This window comes from Xiphias gladius, chromosome 13 (assembly GCF_016859285.1).
Source record: "Xiphias gladius isolate SHS-SW01 ecotype Sanya breed wild chromosome 13, ASM1685928v1, whole genome shotgun sequence".
Classification (NCBI taxonomy): Eukaryota; Metazoa; Chordata; class Actinopteri; order Istiophoriformes; family Xiphiidae; genus Xiphias; species Xiphias gladius.
The window spans coordinates 4,015,838-4,034,963 of NC_053412.1; the positions used below are offsets into that span (position 1 = coordinate 4,015,838).

Below are 19,126 nucleotides of genomic sequence, written 5' to 3' on the forward strand. Positions count from 1 at the left end.
CCGGAGCTGCGACAAAAGGAGCGCGGTCACACAGGTAAGGACGTGCGCTCGAGAGGTGAGGAGGTGGTGACACGCAGATGGATCATCCTATTCAGAAGAATAATGTAGGGTAAATGGGTTCAGCAGCAGCCATCCATCATTAGGGCTGGTTCACACTTTAGGAATAAGGTTATTGTCAAAATTAATGTCAACTTTGCAGGAAGGTATAATTCCCCTTTCCAACACAGAAACTAGGAAAATCCGTATTTGTACCCGTTGCATTTAATTATTTAGTCATAAAATCGCTGCAAAAACTTCTTATCAAGTCATTTTGGTTTAAATTGAGTCTTCAAAGTCTTAATTTCTCACAAATGGCGAACAAGTCTGCCTCTGCAGAGGGATGTTTCAAGTATTTCCTAAAGTCAGGTTAAAGTTCTCTTGATTCTGCAGCAGTAACACATCTTATTCTTCCTTGTTGTTCAGAGACAGACACTCATCTCTGGAACATTCTTGAAGTGAGCCAGTTTTCTTTGGAGACAGGTTGAAATATTTTTACCGCGCCAGCAGATTTACTTCACTTGTTTTCAGAAAAGAAAGTTAAGGGGGAAAAAAAGAAAGTACAGATAGAAATGGCTTGATAGATGGGTTTTTTTGATGATTACTGTCGACACTCATACAGTATGCTAAGGAGCTAAATTGAGCGTCCGCTTTCGTGATTCCGTACCCTTAGATGGAAGCGACATCTAGATGCACAGTAGCAGGGGGTGTCCACATACTCTTGGCCACATATTTTATATACATTAAATAATTGTGTTTTTTGTTTTACTGATGCATTACCACATAAGCTCCTTTTACTGTTGCAGCTGGTTAAGTTGTAGCTCATTTTAACTACTGTATACTCTGTCGGGTAGTTTAATCTATAATAATGCATTATGTTTTATAAACCGATGTTTTTAATGTAGAATCTTAATCTGCAAAGTTACTATAGTTGAGAAATAAATGCAGCGAATGAAAAAGAGAGATATTCTCAAATGTAGAGGAGCGACTATATAAAGTATCATAAAATCACATCATTCAAGTAACAATACCTCCAAACTGTTCTTAAGTACAGTGCTTGAGTTCCATCACGGGACGGGACAGGGGAGAGGGTCGTAGTGGGAGTTGAACTCTTGACCCCTCATTTTCGGTGCAGTCCCTTTAAGCACAAGGCCGCCCCACTACCCTCGGAAATGTAGCCTGCCGCCACCAATTAAATGACAGACAGGTTTGAGGATGCGACAAACAGAGCTTTGTTTGCTGTGTCGCGTCTCCTGCACGTCAGTTAATGGAGTTGTGCTTGCAGCTCGGTTGCGCAGCACCGCATCGCTCGCCGCGCCGCCCCTCCGCCGGGACCCGGCGGCGAATCAAAACTCGCTCACGCGAGCCTCGCCTCCGGTTCAAGTGCGAGCACCGAACCTCGCTTTGTTAAACAGAGACTCTGCCTCATGCAATAATGTAACACTTGAGTGAAAATTCCCTTTTTGCTTGAGGAGGTCACATGGTCCAGTCGGCTACAGCACACTCGGAGCTTAGAGGGATTCAGTCTCGCTTGAGTGTTGCTCAAGGACACTTTAGCAGTGTTTACCTGCCGAATCGCCCCGGTCTTTCTACTCGAAACAACACCTTACATCCCAACCAATTTGTCATTTTCTGGTAAACAATGGTAAAATGTAATGCGGCTCAGAAGGAGGCTGCCCTTGCTACAGTCCTGTAGCAAGGGCTGAAGCAGTAAGCATATTCCACCTTCCACCCAATAATCCTGCATAACTATTCTAATAAATGGGTGTCAATGCATTACAAATAGTCTAGAGCCGATCCTGGTGTTAAAGTCCAGGATGACACCAGAGGTCAAGTATCAAGAACACACAGAATAAATTCAGCTTTTCTCCCACCTCTCATACACAATTGTTTTTTGAACTTTTTGAACGTGTTGAGTCAGACCCCTTCTCTTTTTTTTTCAGAATATGGATTTTTGCGTCGAGGTGGGTGTCGGGGCAGCAGCGGCGTATGAGAGTACGGTGCGGCTGTCCCCTAGAGTTTAGCCATGCGGGCTGGAGGCCATTTCATGGTCTCCGATTCTCATTTGTCATTCAGCAACGTTAAATACTTGTAGGCAAATACCCGCTGACACAAGAGGCTGCGGCGATCGAAAGCAATTAGACGACTTTTTCTAGGAAAATCAGCAAAATATTCCAACGGTAGAGAAGAAGAACCTTGGAGAACAATCAGCACAGTGCACACTGCATTATCTCCTTAGTATAGTATACTGAGGCATAACAATTTATAAAGGTCAGTCTAAAATAACAAAAACAAAATTCCTCTTACAGTAAACGAGAACTTCAGGACACCACTTAGCAGAATGTTAAATGTCTGAATAAGTGCCTTCAAAAAAGTGAATAAAGCAAGAAACGCCACAGCTTACAAAGCTTCCTGGGTATCATAAGAGGGTGTAATGACCGATAAAATGCTTGGTAGGAATCCGCAGCACGCCAGTAGAGCATCTTTTAAGAGTAAGACCGACGAGTTGCGAGAAGTGAGCTGCTCTAATACTCACACTGAGCCTGTCCCCTGCTTTGCCATCGAGGGATGACTCTTTGTGCAACAAGTTGTACTGGGAAATCCTCCTGCTGTCCTTCTCCAGATGCAAGAACATGTCGTGTTGGTAGTAGTCCATGATTGAAAAGGATTTCTCCACGCTGCTTCTCTTCAGGGTCTCCTCGTTCTGGTCGACTGTGGACGGATACGTTTGGGCGCGGTGGGAAATGAGAAAGAAAAAAGGGAAAGAAAGAAATAAAGCATCTCAATAGAATTTGCAGGCGCCATGTTTATAGATGAGTGAAAATGACCAAAGGAACTTCATTAATCATGTGGTAATTTTAAAAGTTTCAACCAGACCTGAGTCGCTCTTCTTGGTTCTGTTGATCAGGGTCCTTTGTGGCGAGCTCAGAGTACTTCCGCTTCCCTCGAGTTCAGTCTCGGTGTCGCTGCTGCTGCTGCCCGAGTACGTGCACACTCGCAGGGCTCGTTCCTATCAATGGTCAAAGAGGCAGAGTCATTTTAAAACACAGGTACAAAGCACATTCAAAAACTCAGACGGGCGCTATTATGCTGATGCCGGTGGAAGGAATAAAGAGTGAAGAAAGTGAACAACAACAAAAAAAAAATCAAACAACGAAAAAATCTTTAAATGCAGTTTTTGTGCAGAGTTCAATGGAACAGTGCTTCGTTTTCCAGCCAGTTGTTGGTAAATAACATTTTTCTGGACAGAATAACTTAACTTTTGCCAGGCTGTGCTGTGTTTAAGGTCTCAAAACATTCATACTTTTTTTTTATCAGACCTCGGGTACTTAGATGTACATGGTGATTGCTGAATTAAAGTCTTACAGGACAGTTTAGCTTAACAAAAACTTTGTGAATACTCAGTGCTAATGTATCTATCACTTACCAACCTGGATAAAAGGTCCATGTACATTAAATACAAAAAATGTTTTACCGTGACATTGTGTTAAATTCGGGGAATTCTATTGGTATTTCCTGATGTCTTTTCACTTTTTTAAGACCTGGTAATATGTCCATTTTGAAACGTTTCACACGGATCTCTGCATATAACAATGTAAATGACTTACACCGGGCATATCATAGTCCTTGGTTTTCATCTTCCTCTCTGGTTCTCTTTCTTTGTCCTCTGTGGAGATGTTGCACCGTGGAGCGCACAGACTCAACCTCTTTGTCCTGATTGCATCTTTTGGTCAAAAGAGACAAAAGAGAAATGAGTCACAGTAAATAACAGAGGCTGTTTTGTATTCACCACATGGCCGCCTCCTGTAATGCATGTGGTGGTGGCAACTGGAAAACATCATTTGAATTCTTCTAAAGTGAAAGTCTTTGCTTCTGCAGACGGACTGATGAAACACAGGATGAGCACATCCATTCAACCAAAACCCATCCAGCTGCCTACACAACCCTTTTTTCTGCATATAATGGAGCTGCACAACATCCAAGCTATCAAACATTAATGGTGTGCACCCCGTGATTGTTCCCAGTCATGACTCCTGGCGGTCCAGATGTAACAGCTTTCAGCTGTCTGTCCTGAATGACGAAGCACTGCCTTATTATCACTCTGACTACCGTTGTCTCGGACAGGCGCCAGTTCGATTGTCTCTCTCGGCATTCAGCTACATAACAATAACAGTCTGCTTTTGGCCAGTGCTCTCCGTCTCCATCTGAAAAATCTGCATCAAGATAATAAAAGTCCTTGCACCTCCTTCCTCTCGCCTAATAGGGAAAAAAACAATGTGACAGACGCAACTCTTTTTCTGGCATCTTTTAGCTTTGTGATGCTCCATCATGGTGATAGAAGGGAAAAAGTGGTACAACACAGGATAAACATGCACAGAATATGTTTAGGCTCGTCTAATCGACTTGTTCCACGGGGAAGACTCAACAGGAACGGCTCTCCACTCAAATTGCTGCCTCTGCACTGCAACCGCAGCCACGAGGTGAAAGAGATGCAGGCTAATGTCCTGTAAGCATAGATCTCTGGGTGATCGCTCATCCCTGTGCGTTATTGTAGCTTTAATCAGCCATCTGATTGCATCTCACCCACCACTATTCTGTTGTGCATCACAGCAAACAGCAAGGCAGACGGCGCTTTATGATTTATGGCTGTGCTGACGTGCTTATCTAATTGCATTTGTTAGTTCCCCCCGAGGCACGGGAGTGTGTGGGTTTTCTATAAGGACACAAGGAAGGTTTTGTCATCTCAGCTGAGTATCGGACGTCAGTGTTGATACATTAGCTCCAGAATTAGTTAAACATCAAGGTTCTTTAAGTCAGAGTACAATAAACAAAGCAAATTCCTCCTGTCTGCTTGTCTGGAGGCCTTGAGTGCTCCGGAGCAAAATGTGTTAACATAAAGTACCACAGCATTCAATATTTCACTTACGTCCAAGCTGTCTAAGGTTTTCAAGGCATGGCACAGTAGCGTTTACAGACATACATTTCAATTTGTTTTCCTCCTCGAACTCGATCGAGGACACCAATTTCGAAAAACAAAGGCATTGTTCTTCTCTGTCATGTGGTGCCATAACCAGCTAACAATGATAATCGAGTTGGCTCAGATTAGAATGAACTGGCACTGACACAGAGCGGACAGGACACAGCGCTGAGGAATATGAGGATTTTTCTAGAAGCACCAGTTAATATTAAACTAACAGGCACAGAAGTGAGCATCGTTTTTTCTGAAACATAAATCCCCAGCAATGTTTGAAAAACTAAGAGGTTTATTTATTCACACTAACTGCTCTTTTGAAGATATGTTCAGAATCCTCAAAAGCTCATTTCCAAGTTGCAACTCCGTTTCCTCATCCAAACAAAGATGTTTTCCAGAAACAAATTAAAATTAAAAGTTTAATTATTGGTTATATTTCATCTACACTAATGTTGCTTTTCGTTATTTAATGCTTCATACGTAATCACAGGTTGATATTTTACTCGTGTTGTTAGGCACAGGATGGGGCTACTTAAGACAGAGCTATTGTACAACATCTTAGTGGTTGTTCTTGACTCACCGGAAGTTGCTAATTTTGGCAGACGGCTCTGGGTGTCCTGGGCGCTGCTGCTGCAGGTGACGGCGGAGTCGGACAGGGAGTGACCCATGCTGGTAGGGGCATGCAGGTGTGTTTTTGGGAGGGAAGGCACTTTCACATCGGGGTGAGAGGGGTCTGGGTGGGAAGAGGGAGGCCCCGGATCGAGCTCAGACGAGCCGGCGCTCACCCCATCTGGGCTGGATTCAGATTTTGGGATGTGGCGACCGCTGGCCCGGGTGACGGAATCGGGGAGAGGGAAGGTGCCGATCCCGCTGTCCAGGGTTCTCATCTGACAGCCGGAGCCTAAAGTGACAGGGAAAGGAGTGTGACGTCTGGGAGAAGCAGGGGCCAACAACGAAGGAAAGGAAAGGAGGGTTTGGATTTACATGCAACGGAAGGGGTTGTGAGTAAAGAGCGCATCTGTAGCAGGTTCAGTAACACATAGCCGGTAGGAAAAGAGAGAAAAGACAGCAATTTTATTTAATATAGTAATATTTAGGAAAGAAAACAGACTATTCACTTCCAGTGAATAGCCTCCACCAGCAACCCGGGGACTTGTTTGCTTAGATTCATCAGAGTGCATTCTGGGTTGTAATCAGGAGAAAGGACGGCGAGTAGCAACAGATGGATGTTGTTTAGAAACCACAGTTTGCAGATCCTTGACTCAGGCTGGAACAGATGGACGGCAGTTTAGCACAGCCCAGGTCCTTGGAACTGCGAACGCTAATGATCAACAGTTACATCGGCTAATTATTAGTGGTTTGTAACTTTTTGCTGAGAAAGAATTTGTAAAAGTGAAAAAACATGTACTGGTTCATCTTTCTGTGTTGCCGTGGGGCAGATTTAGGTTGAAACTGAACTCCATTACATTATGTCTTCCACCGTTCGCCTTGGAGATGAGGAACCCTCATCATTGTTCTGTGTATTGGTAAGTAAAGCAGACCAGCATTTCCCCCCCCCCGTGTTTTTAGGGGTGGATCAATGTTGACAGGCTCTCCTTCTCAACTATATAGCTCTGTCTCACTGGAATTCACAAACATACTCTTCTCATGAGCATTTCCTTCCATGAATAAAACTTCTCTCTGAACTCTGAAGTGCATTACAGTTGGGTTTAAAAAGAGTTTGCAGGAAATGGAAGGGTGCACTTTTTCAGAATCAGTTTATCGCTAAAAACATTTACACTCGGGTCTGAAGCTAAAAACTACTGATCCTTCACAGATGAGGCAATTGCAGGAAGTTGTGTTTCAGAGAGTTCAAGAGTTCTCGACAAAAACAAAAAAAAAGGACTTGATGCTATGCCGTCAATATCCCTGTTTATGTGCTCTTTTTGTTTTTATCGGACTTGCTTCTGACATTCAACACCATACTGTACGTACAGAACCTGTGAAAATGAGTCATCTGAGTTCAGATGTACACATCCGCCATGTTCACTGTACAAGTGTCCCGATACTTGTACACATATCTGCTCTGAGTCACTTGAGAGCAGCTGCTGCGAAAGAGTTCAAGTCAAACCAAAATTCTGATCTAAGTTTTAAAAATGACATACTCACAAAGAGTGCTCACATGAATGCTAATTTGTGTGTGAGGGAAAGAGGAAAGCAGAGAGCGCCATAGATTACACAGCTGTATAATTGAATGCCAGGCCTGGCAGTTCATAATGCCCTCTATAACCAAACTATAACAAGGTCCACAGTAATTCTACCCAGAGGCAACAACAACTGGACATAATCTAGTTTTTCATGAGCTCCCTATCACCTCTGTATACAACCTCCAGGGTTTGAGGGTAGAAAGCTGGTTTGTTGATACCTCCACTGTGTGAAATTGGCTCTATGCAATGGAGGAGGTGTCAAAGAGAAAGAAAGAGGCATCACTAACGACCATAACTTAATTTAGGAGATATTTCTATCTCAACATTCAGGTGAAAATGCAGCGAAAAACTGACACAAAATGTACAACGTCACATTTCCACAATAGAGACTAGTATCCTTGGTCATTAGAGTAAAGATACAGAAGCAAAATGTGAGGCAAAATGTTGCATAATTGCTTTTGTTTGGCTTAAGAACGAAGCTTTCATTTATCATCTTGTGGTTGCTTACTTGTTGTCTGGGAAAAATCAAAAATTTGAGTTTTTTTTTCCAAAACAGTCTTCTAGTAAAGACTAGAAAGCAAGTTTTGAAAGGCAGAAACATCTGCACCTGGCGAAGTAAATGCTGAATCATTGCTATTGATCAACAATGCCATCATTCCCCTGCAGATGTATTAGGGTTATTCTGTGCTGTGCGCTAGTCAAATATTGATTATTGGGCCTTTATGAGAAAAAAATACCGAATCGAGGGAAATTCTTCTAATATACAATAAATGACCAGTGTAGAGGGAACCTCAGACTCTGCATTCATAGCTTGAGCATGGTTTTCACTCAGGCTGCTTGCATCATAAACTAACTGGATGTAAACTATTTACATGATTGATGTGATTGTCTGGCATTAGGCGTGTGAATGCTGCACTTTGGAGAGATGTGACATTAAAGCGGCGCTGAGGAGCAACGAGCAGCCACGACTGCAACCTTTGAGAAATATTTAATTTGTACTGTCTGGAAACGCTTAGTTGGCAGAATATAGAGAAGGCAGCCTGTTCATCAGAAAACACAAACAATTAACCATTTTATTTTGGCTCTAACCCAACGTGAGCTCTTTTTCGCACATCTACGTTGAATCTTCCAACTCTGGAAATGAGTGAAACTGAGAGCCCAGTTCTGGTTCTACAGATATTATTTCCACCAACACTCAGCTTAAAAAAAAAACCATATAGGTAAATTCTAAGAACTGGCAGATGTGACGTTTGTCACAATCACTTTTGGACCTAATCAGCGCCAATGGTACAGTCAAGTTAGTAACTATAAGCTAAGTAATGTCAAGTAACAACGTCAGACACAGTGAGGACAACTGCAGATACGGAGCAACATTAGCATTAACTTGTGGTTGTGTTTGTGTAAAAAAGGCAAATGTAAGCCCAATACAAACGTCTTCTGCCTCTTTTACTGCGGGAAATATCTGGCGCCTTTAGCTGCTAAATGCTCCACTATCTTCATCCGCTGGTTGCTAACTTTGTCATTCTGCTGCTCAGTGCTGGGAAGATACCGTACAGCGTGTTTGCTTTCTTGGCGAAGCCGGCTACCTGCGGCTACGGCTGAAAACGACATAACGAGGGCAAAGAGAGTCAACCAAAACGGTAAAGTTGCGGGCCCGAAAACCAACATAATGAGCTTAAAGTAAATGAGGCCTTGTAAAGCTAAAAGGAACTGCAGAGTCAGGTGATAACTCTCTTATGACTGCTTTCCTATAGAAGTGGTCTTGTGATTACATTTTTTAACATAAAAATATTGATTATTGCACATTTAAATGAATGAGATAGTTTTAACGTTTCATTCTTTAAAATTTAGAAACAACAGCCCCGTTCGTAAAGCTAGCACAAGGAAGACTTTGGAAAATTTTGCTGTAGGAAATCTAATTTTTGTGACCAAGACTAAAACTATGGAAAAAAAAGCACTTTTTTTCCGAAGAGCGTGGCCCCAACTTATGAAAAGGACCCTTTTCAGCTCGTCTCAGTTTGCCGGCCATAGTGCTATGTCACGAGAAATATGTCATTACTACCTCTGAGATGGATCACAGAGACAATTTCTCAAATACTCTACTGAGTGACAAACGCGCAGCACTCCACACGCGGTAAACAGCATGTCGTGGTTGAATTACATACTACAGTGTGTTGCGCGGCAATAACAACAATCATCATGCCATCTCACAAACGGTCTGATGCATCTATTTTTTCCATTTCCCTACAGCTCGGGCATTGTAAAATATCACCCGGTAGCACATCAATCATCTGACTACATTGTCAACATGTTGCTTGTAGCGGCTGCTATTTCTCCAGAGTAATAGCAAGTCTGGCAGTGAGGGGAATCAGTTGGCAGAGGAAGTGAGTTGTCAATCATGTCAGAAAATCGCAACTGTAAAATGTGTTAATGCTCTGCTGCACTGGTTGATTCGTGATGGTTAGTGACAGCCTTTCGTAAACTCGATGACAAAAACCACTGGGGGCAGTAAACACTAGCAAATGTGAAACTCCGGGGTTTAAAACAGACAACGTGAACTTTTGGTGCAAGAGGAATTTTTCACACGAGATAAGATTTGAACATGACTTTGGTTGGTTCGCGGTGCAGATTATTTATTTTTTTAAAATAACAGTAATACATAAGCTTACCGATCATGTGGTCTTGACAAGCCGTGTCTGGGATGCGTGCCTCCTCATTTTCAGCCCTCATGCTGATCCTCTGAGTCATTATAAGGGTCTAGAATATTAACAACAATGCATGTTAGTGCTACAAACTTCAAAAAGCAGGTGTAATATTCCATAACACATAAAAATGCCATGATATACAGCATAGGTAAGTTTCAGAATTTAAATGTACCTTTTATTTGTATAAGGTGTTGCATTACGTAACACGTATTCGTTAAAAAAATTAGTTTTCCTAAGAATCAGTTATAGTAACTACAGATTCATGTATTTTATTGTTTCCCCGGATGAATAGACAAGCTTGTGGCATTGTGAAATATGTTTAAAGTTTTGAAAAGAAGTAAGGTAATTGTCATACTTTCCTGCCTTACTTTAACTGGGTTATTTAAAAGAAAAAAAGCGGTTTTGGGGTGATGCAAGGCTTGTAGGTCATAAAGTGTCGCTCTTTTGTTGTATTTCTGTGGGGAGAAGATAGAGGGAAGGCTTGGAGGATGGTATTAAATGGCCGCTTTGTCAAATTGAGTGCCTGCGATAAGGGACTCCTCCATGTTATCAAAATTCCACATCATCTGGATTAAATTTCCTACATTATGCAGTGAGACTCTCTTTTTGTCATTCTCTTCCTCTATTCAGCCCTGCTAATTTTACTTTATTTTTATTGCCGTCTTTCTTTTTTCAGGCTCTCTCAAGAACTCAGCCTCTCCATCGTTTTCTGGTCTTTTGACTGACAGATTAATAAAAAATAAACCCACAAGGTCATAATTTTAGCCTGTGCGCCGATATGATGTGAAGAATCAAGCAGCTGAGAGAAACCCAATTTAAGTTTGTATTACATGCATGGACTGATGGCTGTCTCTGTATGAGATATAGTTTAAAAACCTTCAGCCTTGAGGAAAGAACAACAACAACATCAGCCTGGATTGATAATGAAAAAGTAGGCGAGGAATTGTAGGGCTGAGTCAGAACACAATGTGAATCAATAACAAGCCTTCAGGGGAAATGACGCTGAGGAGGTGGCGGTGCTGCGGATGTGTTTGTGAACATGTACATACTGTTCAAGTGTGAAACACTGGGGGAATTTGCATGTGTGTGTGTATGCCAACAGCCTGTCCAAACACAGTTGGAGACAAACAAGCAGAGCTCGACACAGATATTGCTGTAATAAAGTCAGTGGAGTTCTATTATGGTGGCATGTTTGCTGACTTACAGCAGTATCTGGACAGATCTCCATATCGGCCTTCATTTCGCTGTGTTTCTTGGGTGTGGAGATCCCAGGCGGCGACGCAGCCACAGAGTTACTCTTCACAGCAGTCCTGCGAGGAAATAAGATTTGATCTGTTTTTATGCCCGTGCGCCGAGTTCCTCCTCTATCAACTCGGCAGGTAGAAAGTGAGCCTGCTGATAAATTGCATTGAACCGCTCTTTCGCTTCACGAATGTGCACGCAAACATACGTGTACATGCACAGAAATACACACACACACACACACACACACACACACACACACACACACACAGGAATGCCATCAAATGTTTAACAGCCTCTATGAAGTGCTCCCTCTTAAGTGATTGTTTGCAGGTAGTCTGGATAAAAATCTGTCAGTTGTGAATTGAAGTGGCAAACCAGTGAGGTGCGGGTTATGAAATGTGGAGTTTTCCCGGCTGAAAGATACTTTACCTAGAGTGTGCTGACTATGTGTCTGGATGCTGGTCCAAGAACTGCTTATGCTCGCTGGAGTGGTTTCATAACTCAAACAGACAGCTGTTGTTTATGCTGTATACTTTCTCTGAACACAGGTTTAATGCAGTGATGGCTCATATTTAATTCAATAGAACATTCGGTTTGTTTCAATGTGCCAATGCACTTACTATAAAGAAAACTCTGGCAAGGCTTAGTGAAAGGAAGTAATAAGCATAGCATCTGATCAGTTAAGGATAATTCATTCTTGATTTTCTTGATAACAAAGATGTCGGTTTACCCACCTGCCAAGAAGCTCTTTCACGAACTGGTCTTTGCCAATAAACGCTGTCGTACACTGGATCTGACTGGCAATCTGACCCATCTGATTGTTGCAGTGGTCCATGATGGAGCTCAGCTTGTTATTCATCTCAGACAGATTCTGCACCTCCTGACTGTCTTTCTGCTGGATATCATTTTTCTTTTTATCCTTCTTTTTGTCAGACCTCATCTGTTTGCTTCCAAGCACTGATCCGATCTTCAGCTCTTTCTTCTCCTCTTTTCCTTTGGGGGAGTCTGTTTTCTTACCACTCAGAGCCGGGAGTTTGCTCTTACGGAGGCCAAACCAGTTTGCCAGAGAGGGGCCCGTCTTCTGTTTGGCCTCGTTTGCAGCGACCTTCTCCTGTTCTTGACATTTCTGCAAATTCTCTTCGATTCCCATCATGACTTTCTCTTCAATAGTGCAGACTGTGGAGCTGATCTTTTTCTCCTCCATATCTGGAGATTTGTTTGGCGAGTCTGTCTGAGTTTTGACTTCCCTGTTAAAGTCTGGCTCATTAGTGGTGGCTGCTATGCCTCCCGTCTCTCGTACTGGGTTTTCCGAGCTATAGACACAAGAGGACGGAGGCTGAAACTGTGGATGAGAGGCAACTTTTGTCTTACGAATGTTGTTCAAACCAGTCCTGTCACTGATGGGTAAGCTACGCACCTCTTTTTGAGAAGGTGCAGTGATTGCCTCTTCGTTCACTGTGCCCTGTGACCCCTCACCTTTGGAGCCTGATTTAGAAGTTCTCTCAGGAAGGACTTTATGAACATTTGACTCTGTCATACCTCCATAGTGGCTAAGCCTGGTCCTGGGGGAATGGACAGGGCTCTCAGCTAACCCAACACTGGGTACCTCCAAGGAGCTCTGTCTTGACAAAGAGTTCCCCCTTTCACCTGAGTTGGTGATGATCTGTGTCCGGATTTTTCCTGGTCCATCTAGAGCATTGATGTTGGGTTTCTCAATGTAGTTGGTGCTGAAACTCTGGCTACGGGCTTTGGCTCCATTCATCCCCAAGGCTGGCTTTAGATGGGGTTTGGTAGTAACAGATATAGATCTAGAGAAAAGCTGACTATTCCTTTTCCCTGTATCGCAAACATCCCCCTCCTCTGGTAACACAGCAGCGTGTACCTCCTCTTCCAGTAACCTACACTGGCCCTCACCTTTCCCCTCTGTAATGGACATCTTGGGTGGTGAATCAATACTGTAAACTGGCTGCAAGCTGTCACACTGGGTAGAAGCATTTGAAGTCACAGTCTCCTTGGAGACTGAGTTGATATGATCCTTCTCTTGCTTGCCTGGTATAGATGGACAATTTTTATGGCTGGGGGGAGATTTTAAAAATGCTTTAAACCCCATTGGGATACGAGTCTTTGAGGCTTTTTCCACTGGATTAGAGGACATCATAACTGAGCTGGGTGGGCTGACCACAGCTTTACCATTTTGTGGTTCTGTCTTACCTTGAGGGGTGTCCTGAAGCGATATAGGTAAACCAATGGAAGTCTTTTGCACTGATTGATGGACATTTTCATGGGTTGATCCTCTTTTACTTGCAAATGAGCTCTGAAGTGAGGACCCTCTGAGAGCACTGTACGGAGGAGGGACATTCTTTGAGCTTTTAGGTGCATTTTCAGGTTCTGGAGCACACCCTGAGTTTGTAGTAGGGAGGTAGTCTTTCGTGGTCATTCGCTTGGATGTGCCTTTAGTAGATGTCTGAGTCATGGCGGGGGACTTTTGAAGGTGCTGACTGGTTTTGTCAACCAGTTTCTGAGGTGCAAGTGCAGTCCCGTAGCCTGCATCCAAGTCTAAGCAGTCTTTATCCTTGATGGGTAGTGTAGTTTGCATATTTGGTACAAGTGAGGTGTGATAACTTGGGGGAGGGCCCCTCACAGTGGTTGGTGTGGATGGTTGAGCCATCCCTGTTTTATGTGCTTGAGATGACCCTTCATAATTTGGTCTGATCAGTAAGGAGGTGGTGCGGCCTGGGGGAGGGGGAGGAGAAGGGGACCTGAGTTTATTTTTGCTGGTTTCACAGTGTTTGTCTCTGGTGGGCTGTTCGCCATTATCAGCATACTCCAGGTGCCTCCTTGAGAGGTGAGGGGAACTGGAGGAGGAGCCCTTACTCCATTCAGCCCAGCTGGGAATCTTGGAATTTACCGCCTTTGGACTCTGTGAGCAGTTTCCTTGTGTCTTGATGAACCTGGACATTTTAACTGTAGGAGAAGAGGGGGATTTCTCCTGACCGGAGGGTCCTGAGTTTCCACTGTTACTTTGTTCAGTGGTGGAGCCCTTAGACAATCTCAGTGGGGATCCCGAAGGTTTGTTACGACCTGGTATCTTTGAACCACTGGACTTGGGACCAGTAGAATCATTCATGGGAGGGATTGAATGGCCTTTATTAGCTCGGCTGTTTGGTGGTTTGATTAGCTTCCTTTGTGGAGTCAACTGCATTGACAGCCTCTCTGCACTGCCCTCTCTGCTATTGCTTGTTTTGCTAGTCCTAATCTGATATTCAGATGGTTTTTCTGGAGATTCAAGAACAGTATAGTTTCTTGTATTTGCTGACTTTTGCCTTGTTGGTCTCTGTTGGGGCACTACCTCTGTGTAATCAGCAACTACTTTGCTACCTTGAATGTCATTTCGAGACCCAGCACCTGCTGCAAGTTTCTGAGCACAAAGTTCAATAGGTTCTCCTTCTGCATCAAATATTGCCAAAATGCTCTCCTCAGACTGAGTACATTTGGCCCCTTTGGGCTCCTTAATGAGGCTGAAAGGCCTGGGCCTCCCATCTGCAGACTGGGTGCGCCCCTGGTCTCTTCGCAAGCACTGTTGTGCAAGCAGCTTGCTAGTGTCCCTTGAGAGGCGCTTGGAGTCCCTCTCTGCTTCCTCTAGTGGCTGGCAAAAGGACATTCGGATGTCACTGGACTCAGAGTTGAGTTCCTCTGGATCATCCACATCAGAGAGGTGATTGGGACCCTCTGGGTCAGAAGGGTCGGCGTGAAGCAGGGTTGGTTTAGTAAAAGCTGATGTCCGCCCCCCCTCAGGGAGAAAACTGTTAATGAAACTCATGAGTTTTTCGGGACGCTCTTTTGAGTCATAGCCAGAAGGCTGTTTGGTAGCCACAGGACCTGAGCTACCATTACCTCCATCTCCACTGTCCTGTATCCCCTCCAAGCTACATAAACTGTCTGAAATGCTGTGGGAGCGCCTCTTACAGTAAAACCAGTTGTCCTTGGTGGGGATGTTATCTCCACGACTGGAATGTGCCAATTCATCATCTGCATCATCGGAATTATAAGAGAACTTCTTGCCCCCAGCAGCCAAAGTTCTACCCACATGGGTAGGCTTAGACACCCCTTTACTGTTACTTTTGACACCCAGGGAGTAGATGCCCTCGTTGGAGTTCATGCAGTCTTTGTAGCCCGACTTGGAGACCTTGGATGAAGACGAGGAGCTTCTGTGTTTCCTCCTCTGGAGCTTTCTCAGTCCCTCTAGTATGTGGCTCTCCTTGCGCCTCGTGGGCAGCTGCTCCTCCAGTGGGGCACATATATTACTAGGGGCTGATGAACCCAAACTCAGCCTCTTCTCCCAGGTCAGAGATGACTACAGAGTAGAAAGAAAGAGTGCGTCACCCTCAAACAAATTATATTGTAATATCTGCACACATTCATATAAAAAATAATAATCAACAACTTGTTTAACCATATACTACTGACTTATATACTATTTCAGGACAGACTTGAATCATGTTAGTGCACCATCATCCTTAAATATGAAACCACGTTTTTTCCAAACTGTCTTAAGGCCCTAATTGCCGTTTGCAGTTGTAATCAGCACACTCTTACAGGAAGATGCGGGATTAATTAGGGTCTCAAAAGAAAGATAATCAAAATCTTAACAGTTCCTAAAGTACCTCTAATGGGGATCTTGAATGAGTTATCATGTGCCACTGTTTTGTGGAATAGCTTTCAGGGTTTAAAGAGTAAGGGGCTTTACCATTTTTCCACAGGAGCGTCCATCATTCCAGGTGTATGAGCCACTGGAGAATTCACTGCACGCACTTGACAGGGACAACTCACTACTGCTACGGCTGCTGCGCGGGTATACAGGTGCTGGCACTGTCAGACTCAGCTGGCTCAGACACTTAACCACAGGTTGACCTGCCTTTCCGTTCAACTGAAGCTCCTTTGAGATAGAGAAAAGAGACATGACATTATAGTGGAATAACTTGTGGAGCATGATTTATATTCATGTGTTGGGCTTTCTGAAGTGGGAAAAATTGTGTTTGCTTGATTTTTCCTGTGATTAAGCATCATGAGTATTTGATGTGTAAGCTGTTAGTAGGTAGTATTGCATATCTAATTGCTATCTTGCTGTTTATTTTGTGATGAAAGATATTTAATAAAGACTTGACAGACCGATCAAATATTCTGGAAAAGTTTCTTAAATTGCTAAGGCACTGCACTTTGCAAACTTGAAAAATATCAATCAAATTTTCATGTGCAGTCACCGCAGCACAGCAGATGTTTATCCAATTTATATCTCACTGCAGACAATTTGACTATGCAAATAAATTATTCTAAAGAGTTGTAGTAGGAAAGATAAGAAATATGATATATAAATGTCACAATCTCTGTTTCTCTAATCTCACATGTGTCACTCGTGTGTATCACTTAACAACCTATTTAAGGAGAAGTGGTACTTTTGCACATTTAGATGATTTATAAATCACACTGTGGCTATTATTATTTCATTTTCTCCCTCTTCTTCCGCTCTCACAGCACACGTTAGAGTTTATCAGGTGGCATTCTCGGAGGGGTAAAAGGGTAAAAGAATGGAGCAAACTCATTTTCAGTCCTTAATGCATAATACATAAGACGACTAATGTACCACAGTGTCCTGTGGAGTCATTTTAACTGGCAACGAGTCTCAATCGATGGTTTTCTGGTAATATGACAAGGATTTATTCCTCTTAGTGCCAAGTGATACTGCCAGCTCCTGCTGAGGGCAGAGGAGGGGTCAAAGCTTCAGATTGTTAGGTCTGTATTTTAATATCTTGTAATGATTTCTTGAGGGGGGTGGGGGTGTGGTTATGATACCTGGACGAATTAGATGGCTGAAAAAACAAATACACTGCCCTCTGCATGTTTCCCATGAAGCTTACATTAGAGGGAGAGTCCACATTCCTGGAAAGCAAGAAGGCCTTGCTTCTCTCCGGCTCCAGAAGCAAATCTGCAGCAGACAGATCCATGATCCGAGAGTGGAGTTTCTGAAAGGCAAAAGGAAGGACACGCCATGGTGAATTTAGACTTCAGGGATTTCAAGAAATTAAAATGAGCCATTGTGCATACTCTGATACTGACACAACGCCAAAATGGTAGGGAGATTTTTATCATTTCTTTGTATGGTAAATAGCAAAATCTTAATCTCAGCAATACACTGTTTTCAATTTCAAATTGAATGCCTTAATATGTTTTTTAGCACTAAGGGATGCCCTAAAGGTCTGATTCGTACATGTCAAAAAATGCATTCAAAATATAAAAATGAAATAAAATGAAATAATTATTTAAATTTGCCCCACGTCTGTACAGTTTGTTGAGGCAGAGCAGTATTTTGCCTGCCTAACAAGCGCCCATCAGATTCCCTTCACTGGCGCTATACAGAGCCCGGATTCGTCGCTCAAAGTCGTTAATGTCACTGGCCAGAAAAAAACTAATGTGAATAGGAAATAATTGCATCAGGGAGTAAGGGATTCCTTTGATTTTTTTTTTAAATTCATATGCTAGTCTGCAGTCTCTTCTGTTATTTAACTCTTGTGCTTAAGAGGGGAGGATACAAAACCAAATACATTTCCATGTATTAATCTCAGAGTTTAATTATGCTGGGTTCCCTGTGCTCAAATCAACTTAGACTGGAAATATGCTGGCACAAAACACTTGATCTTATGCTGCATGGGTAAAATTAAAGCTCACTCAGGGAGTGATGTATGTGTTATATGTACACACACACACACACACACACACACACACACACACACACACACACACACACACACACACACACACACACACATATATATATATATACATACACTCCCAGGCTTCTGGTAGAGGACCCAAGCTTGAGGAAGGACATGGGGGGGTGAGAGGGAGACTTTTTATATATGTATATATATATATGTATATATATATATATATATATATATATACACATATTTCTTAGAATGTATTTCTGTCTTCTGATATATTAGAGTCTGAGCTTCTGTCTGAGCTTCTGCTGTTAAAATGAAATGCACTTCTCATGCTGTGCACCTGCAGTAGAAAAATACCTATCAAGAGAATGGCATGTTACAAGTGAAAGCCACCTTCAGCAAATGGAAAACCAACTGCTCAAATTTTTTCATCAATGCCATAAACATTTTAAAATAAAAGCAGGTAGATTGAGCTGCATTCCATAAAGTCTTTGCTGACAGTTTGTATTGATTTTATTGTGTGTTGTGACAGGGGTGCTCGGAACATTTTTGTGGGAAAAAGAAAGAAACCAGCTCGTAATGATACCACAATTTAACAGCTTCTTTTGTCTCTTAAGAACAAACAACTTGCATCACTTCGCCTGTGGCCAAAACACAACCATCCTACGTTTTTCTCTCTAACTTTCCGCAAAACATCCAGGAAAGACTTCTTTTTGTGTTAGTGTTATCGCTTATGAATAAGCTTGCAAAGAGACTGACTTTTCACTGTCAGTGACTTGGTGGTAATGGTGCCATGGAAACAGGTTGATGCCCCCTTTAAATGCTTTTGCAGCACAACGATAAGGATAAGTATTCTTTACTATTTTTTGAGTTTAAAAAACATCAATCTCTGCATCCCCGCAAAGGGCTTTTTATAACGTTGTTTGATTTGGTTCAAAGGCAATTAAAGTGTAGAGAAGATTTCTCAGTTTTTGTCCTTTCCCGAACTTGGACTGTTAAAATGCTTTGAACCGATACAGCAATTTTAAGTCTCATAAATTATGTGTACAGCATTCTTTCAAAATGAAACATGATCCTAAGGTTGACTTGTCTGATTTTAGTCATACTACTTTGGACTCAAAGTGCCAGATGGCATTCATCCCAGGTTTGAAGTCATGATATTGAAATTTGTGCAGCTCTGATGCCGCATCCCTGCACCCCCCTGCTGTCCACACGGGATGGGAGTGGGTGAGGTGTCACAGGAGGCTCTGATCTTATCGT

At 42.8% G+C, this 19,126-nt stretch overlaps 1 protein-coding gene across 4 annotated transcripts in view; it reads right to left on the reverse strand.

Moving 5' to 3' along the window:
• The window catches only part of LOC120798089 (nck-associated protein 5-like), a 93,685-nt gene that overhangs the window by 7,621 nt on the left and 66,938 nt on the right, over positions 1-19,126 (reverse strand). For 3 of the 4 annotated variants that reach the window (XM_040142107.1, XM_040142108.1, XM_040142110.1), the window contains 9 exons: positions 17,060-17,164; positions 15,892-16,080; positions 11,879-15,498; positions 11,104-11,209; positions 9,864-9,951; positions 5,589-5,909; positions 3,645-3,760; positions 2,914-3,046; positions 2,573-2,748 (listed from right to left, as the gene is read on the reverse strand). In XM_040142107.1, coding sequence (XP_039998041.1) covers positions 2,573-2,748; positions 2,914-3,046; positions 3,645-3,760; positions 5,589-5,909; positions 9,864-9,951; positions 11,104-11,209; positions 11,879-15,498; positions 15,892-16,080; positions 17,060-17,164 — 4,854 coding nt within the window. The remainder of the gene's footprint in view (positions 1-2,572; positions 2,749-2,913; positions 3,047-3,644; positions 3,761-5,588; positions 5,910-9,863; positions 9,952-11,103; positions 11,210-11,878; positions 15,499-15,891; positions 16,081-17,059; positions 17,165-19,126) is intronic. The other variant, XM_040142109.1, reaches the window with a different exon arrangement.